This window comes from Acinonyx jubatus, chromosome C1 (genome assembly GCF_027475565.1).
Source record: "Acinonyx jubatus isolate Ajub_Pintada_27869175 chromosome C1, VMU_Ajub_asm_v1.0, whole genome shotgun sequence".
Taxonomy (NCBI): Eukaryota; Metazoa; Chordata; class Mammalia; order Carnivora; family Felidae; genus Acinonyx; species Acinonyx jubatus.
This window is the reverse complement of record NC_069381.1, coordinates 92,536,127-92,542,126: the sequence shown is the minus strand read 5'-3', so window position 1 is coordinate 92,542,126 and position 6,000 is coordinate 92,536,127. Positions and strand designations below refer to the sequence as shown.

Here is a 6,000-nt window from a genome sequence, read left to right as displayed (position 1 = left end):
ATTGTTTTTGAATGTTTATTATTTTTGAAGGAGAGAGAGAGACAGAGCGTGAGCAGGGGAGGAGCAGAGAGAAAGGGAGACACAGAATCCAAAGTGGGCTCTGGGCTCTGAGCTGTCAGCACAGAGCCGGATACGGGGCTCAAACTCACAAACCGTGAGATCATGACCTGAGACGAAGTCGGAACCTTAACCGACTGAGCCACTCAGGGGCCCCTTTTTCCCCCCTCATTTTCAAATAGATAGATGATAGATAGATAGATAGACAGATAGATGATAGATGATAGAAGTATACACACACACACACACACACACACACAAACTGCAGAAAATTTAGAAGTATCATGTTCCCGCTCTTCATTCCTACCATAACCCCAATTTTATTTAGGGTAGCAATGTGCCCAGGTAAAAGATGACATTTCTTAACCTTTCTTGCAACTAGCAAGTGCTAATGGGCTATAAGTGGAACTTAGATGGGCTTTCGGGAAGATTTCTAAAGGAGAGAGGGGGGCAGACAGGGCAGGCACACATGCCCTTTTGTTCCAGTTTCTTCCTCCTTTTCGTGCCTGGAATGTGGATGTGATGGCTCGAACTCCAGCAGCCATCTTGGGTATTTAGAATCGAACCTCTGTGTTGAAGGCAGTGATGCAGAAAAGTAGCAGGGACCTGCATCCCTGATGACTTTGTCCATCTGTCAAACAGCCCTGTAATACCTGCCTCTGGACTTCTTTTATGAGAGAGAATGACTTCCTCTGCTTAAGTCACCAGGGTCGGGTCTCTGTTAACAACAACAAAAGTAATTCGTAGCTTGTTTAGTACCTGACACAGAGTGAGTGTCCAGTAAAAGTCTGGGGCCACATAGTTCTCTGGAAAGACCTCTGGGTGATGAGAAGAAGCATGGGCTGAAGAATCCCATTCCTGTTTTGTCACCAGCTCCCTGAGTGACCAAGTCCGTGCCCTCTCTGTGTCTCAGTTTATTTTCTGTGAGGCACGAGGTCAGGGTAAATGCCCCCTCTGAGAGCTTCTTTGGCTGTTATCTCTCTGAATCTGTGGACTGAACAGACCTGGGTACTCTTTTGGTTTTATATCTTGCTAATTTTGTAGCAGTAGGTGGGTCATTTAGCCTCTTGGAGTCCTGGATTTAAAAAAAAAAAAAAAATCTCAGTCACCTCGCTTATCAGGCATGCAGGAAATGTTTATTGAATGAATGAGGAAGGTTGGGGACCATGTCACCTGTCTGGTTGCCTCCCCAGATGATAGCAAGGATAAAATGAGCTAAGCCTGCACAATGCCGTCCCAAGAGTAGATCCCCAAAACTCAAATGCCTCCAGGACTGGGTTGACCTGGCCTCCCCCTGCCCCTCACAGAGCTTGGGTTCTAGGTATTTGCCAGGACTGACCTCTACTCAGGATGACCCTGCCACTCTCCCCCCACCCCCCCCAAGCATCTTCCAGACTGCTTCTTAGATGGCCAAAGTCCCTGGGCGAAGGAACAGAGAAAGAACCAAACCAGTCCTATGCCAGATGTGAGGAAGAAGAAATAGAATCAATCCCTCCCTGAATGAAGTTCCAGAGACAGCATCGCCCGTCTCCCCGCTGACCTCCTTCTGAGGATGCCAGGACTCCCGCCATCATTTGCCGTCAGGAGAGGAGCTCCCGCCATCCAAGGAGCTCCTTGGTTCCCATTGGCCCAGAGCTCTACCTGTGCTGCTGTTTCCCAACAGGAAATTCAGTTGCCCTGACACTCAATCTCCATAGCAACCCTTGCTTTTGAGACACTGAATGGAAACTGCTGGTGTGGGGAGGCCAGTAGCAGAATACTGATTTGTCCTGTGTCTGTAACCACGGCTGCGTCTCAATACCTTTCCAGATACCTAAGGAGCTAAAAATACATCTGGTTCTGTCTGGGGCTCTCCACCCAGGCTAAGCATCTTAAAGTGCATCTGTGCTCTGACCTGCTAATATCAGTTACCTCAGGCAACTTAGGCCTGGGGGCCACGGAACAGGGCACAAGTCTGGAGGGGTCTGCTGGAAAGAAGAGAGACAAGTGAGCAGGGTCTCCGGAGAGGAAACTGAGGCGTTCCAGGGAACAGCCAGCAGACAGCACTAACTCCCTGCGGAGCGCCAGTGAACTTGTCAGTGCAACCCACGATCCCGGCATTTGGCCATTGGCTCATTTGACCACCGCGGATTAAGCCTCTACTCCATCCTGGAGTCCGTGCGGGGCGCTGGGATTACAGACGTGAAGAAGAGAGGGCCCACGTGGGGCGTCTGGGCGGCTCGGTTAAGCGTCTGACTCTTGATTTCGGCTCAGGTCTTGATCTCACGGTTTGTGAGATCGAGCCTGGTGTCAGGCTCCGCACCGACAGTGCGGGGCTTCTTGGGATTCTTTCCCCCTCCCTCTCTCTCTCTGCCCCTCCCCCACTTGCGTTCTCTCTCGAAAACACATCAACTTAAAAAAAAGAGCGCACACGTTCCCTGCTCTCACGGGTTTACAGGATGTTTGAAATGGGGATTATCCCTGAAAGTGCAAGCCTACTACGTGTATTCCTGGATGCTGTCTCTGCTCTGCCGTGAGCCTCCCGGCTCAAAGATTATTTGCACTCGTAACCTGGGCAGGGTTTCGCGGCACGGAGTAGGTGGCAAGATAACACGGGGCTGACTGCAATGGCATGGAGCTGAGTGGCATTGCCCCTGCGGCCGGGGCCCGTCCCACCTGGGGCAGCCTCCCTCTCCGGGGGCCTCCCACGCGCTCTGGCCAGCACTGCAGAGGGGGTGCTCGGGCTGTGAGGTACTGCATTCAGGATAGATAGTGACCACTCCACCGACACCTGTTAAGGCAGTTCAGGACAAAGCGACAGGTTGAATTACTTCCTAGTGTCCTTGGCAGGATTTGCAGACAGTCCTCCCCACCCCCCACCTCCTTCTTCCCGTAATCACTGCACATGTCATTCAATTACTCCTGCATTTCCCAGAGCCGGAAGCTGTGCAGAGTTTAGAGCAAGCGGTGCGTGCCAGGGCTGCTCCGGAAAAGCAGGTGCCGCACGGCCCCGGCCCCAGTCCCCGCTCGAACCCCGGCCTCCGCCATAAGGCACATGGGCCACAAGATGGAGAGACGGGGTTACGCGGCAGGCGTCGTGCAGGCACAGGAAGATCCCACAGATGATGCACCAGGTCACATGAGGGTGCCACCAGACCCTGACTGACTTCTTGAGCCTCAGGGCCTCAGATCCCGTGGCCGGCTGTTTGGCCTGGAGCAAAGAAAAGGGGCTGGGCTCCTGGACGCATCCCAAATCCGTTGGGCCATCTGGCGGAGAATGAGAATGATTCCATGCAGCCTAATTCTCTTTTTTTGGCAAAGCAGCTCCAGATCTGCCCGACGGGGGCATCTTTGCTTTTGGTTCCCTCCTGCAACTCTGTGGGCAAAACAACACCCTGACTCCTTCTGCCCGGATCATTTCCTCCTTCGCCCGAGGGAGTAGCAGCTCTCTGATGGTTTTCCTTTCCTTTCCTGCTGGAGAAAGGGATTGCTCTGTAACTGACCACCTGTCCCTACTGGTGGCTTCCTGCAGGGCCTTGGGGTGGAGCAGGGACTCCACAGACCTTAGATGCTGCACGAACCCTTTGCGGGGGTTGGGGGGGGGGCACCGGGACGGTCCTCTCTTGGACCAGGACCTCTTTGCCAGGTGCTGGTCTCATTTAGGGCTGCACCTCGGGTGCTTCCGACCACCTCTATCCTCTGACTCAAGCTGCCTTCAGAGCCCATCTAAAGACACCTTCCAGAAACAGAGTCCCAGCAGGGCCCTTCCCACAGCTCTGTGGGGGAAGAAACAGTGGACAAAATTAGCTGATCAGGGATAACATTCCATGGCACTGCGGAGCCTATGCCCATGGCCTGGTTGGGGAAAGCGCCCTGTACCCAGGATCAAAAATCTGGGTCCTAGTCCTGGTCTTCCAGCGACCAGACAGCCACCTTAGCTATGGCGAACCCCTCCGAATCTGTAACCCACCTCACCAGGTTTTCAGGAAGATTCATCCAATTAAGGGATATTCAGATGCTTTGAACAATAACATGGAGATGTGTGAATTTATTCAACACCTACTTTGTGGTTGGCACTGAGCTGGATGATATGGCAGACACAGAAATGGTGGCCTCCACCCTGAGGAAGTTTGCATAATCTGGAGCTGACGCCTCAGGGCCTCAGGGCCGGGAGCCTCAGGGCCTCAGGGCCGCAAGCAGTGTGACCTCTCTGATGGTTGTTGTTCTTTAGGAAAGGCAAGAGGAGGCAGGAGCAGGGTGGACATGTGACACGTGTGAAACAGGCCAAGGGCAAAGTCCGTGCTCTTCTGGGCCATTAAGTGTAATAGGAGATTGGGGAGGAGAGAAAAGGGGAGTATGTAGGGCAGGGTCCCAAGCATCCGGGAGGCCTGGTGAAGGAAGCCCATTTTGAGTCAGACTGCATAGATGGCCCGCGAAGGTATTCAGAGCTGGCTTCAGAGAGGTGGCTGAGAGGGTGGTGGGGGAGAAGGGCGCTGAGGGTGGGGGGCACATAGTGAGCGAAGGTATGGAGGCCCAGCTCTGAGTGACACGACGGAGACAACCCTCCCAGTGGGGAGATACGCTTGTGAACACAGGTCGGGCTTTGTGAACACAGGTCGGGCTTTGGGCTCCAATTTTAGGCGTGTCACTTAGCAGTCGTTTGTCTTGGACAAGCTTTGTTTGTTTGTTTATTTATAAATGTTTATTTATTTTTGAGAGAGCGCGAGTGGGGGAGGGGCAGAGAGAGAGGGGGAGACACAGAATCCGAAGTAGGCTCCAGGCTCTGAGCTGTCAGCACAGAGCCCAACGTGGGGCTCGAACTCACGAATCAGGAGATCGTAACCTGAGCTGAAGTCGGATGCTCAACCCACTGAGCCACCCAGGCGTCCCCGTCTTGGATAAGCTTAATTAGCCTGAGTCTCAGGTTCTTCGCCTATGAAGACTTGCTAGCCATAATTATGTGCAATAGCTAGCGTGAAGATTATATTAGATCCGGGCCTGAATTTACGGCTCACTAGCTGCCTGACCCAAACTAGTGAACTTCTCTGAGTCTCAGATTTCTCATCTTTAGAGTAGGGATTATACCTCCTCCAAAGGATGGGGGTAGGATTGAAGGAGCTGATGTACGTAAACTATTTGGCATAGGGTAAACGCCCAGAGAATGGCGGAATGTGCCAGAACCACTCAAGGGAGGTGGGGAGTCGGGAAGTTGTTTGAGCAGAGGGGAAGGGTTTGAGCCGAGCCTCCCACCCACATGAGTGTTCCATGTGAGGGGGAGCCCGGTGGGGAGCAAAGCCTCTCTCCATGCCTCTCCCAGGCTTGAGCCAGTGAGTTAACCAGGCCAGTAACCACAGCCCTGCAGGGAAGGCTTTCATACCCTGGACCCAAATGATCAACTTAACGGCTTTATAGCAGAGGCAGGGAAGGAATTCAGAGAGGGCTCTCCTCTGGCAGCCGAGCGTGAGCTGTAAACCTCTTTTCTTTGTTGGAAGGAAAAAGAAATCATTTTAGTGCATTTCTTTTCTTGCAGGCACACTGAGTCACAGAGCCTGGACATCTTCTCCCTGGAGGAAGCCTCCGAATTCCCCCAGACACCCCTGATGAGGCCTGGAAAGATAAGTGAGCTCAAGCTGCCAGGGTCACTGGGCCCTGGGTGCCTGGCTGAAGAGTGGGGGTGGGGTACGGCAGGCTGCACAGGCCCCAGGTGACTCGGAACTGCCCATCCCTTCCTGTGGGGTGCCTCCTGGGTGCTCCTTCCTGTGGCCAGTCCTTAGACCGCTACCCGGAGCACCCAGACAGCTCATCGTCACGGGCTTGGTCTCTAAGTCCCCCTGATGTGGGACCTCCCTTGGGCCTATGCAGACAGGAGAGGCAGCCTGGTGTGAGCAAGAACCGTGGATCCAGGACAGAAACGCTAGCATTAAATCTCCTTGTTTTCTCTGCCTGCACGACGGGACAGTGTCC

General features: G+C 53.5%; 1 protein-coding gene across 1 annotated transcript in view; it reads right to left on the bottom strand.

Moving 5' to 3' along the window:
* Positions 1-551: 551 nt before the first annotated feature.
* Positions 552-6,000, bottom strand: part of KCNC4 (potassium voltage-gated channel subfamily C member 4) — a 46,157-nt gene continuing 40,708 nt past the window's right edge. Inside the window, exon 4 of the mRNA XM_027058385.2 lies at positions 552-1,132. Within this exon, the coding sequence (XP_026914186.2) occupies positions 1,113-1,132 (20 nt within the window). The 3' untranslated portion in view covers positions 552-1,112. The remainder of the gene's footprint in view (positions 1,133-6,000) is intronic.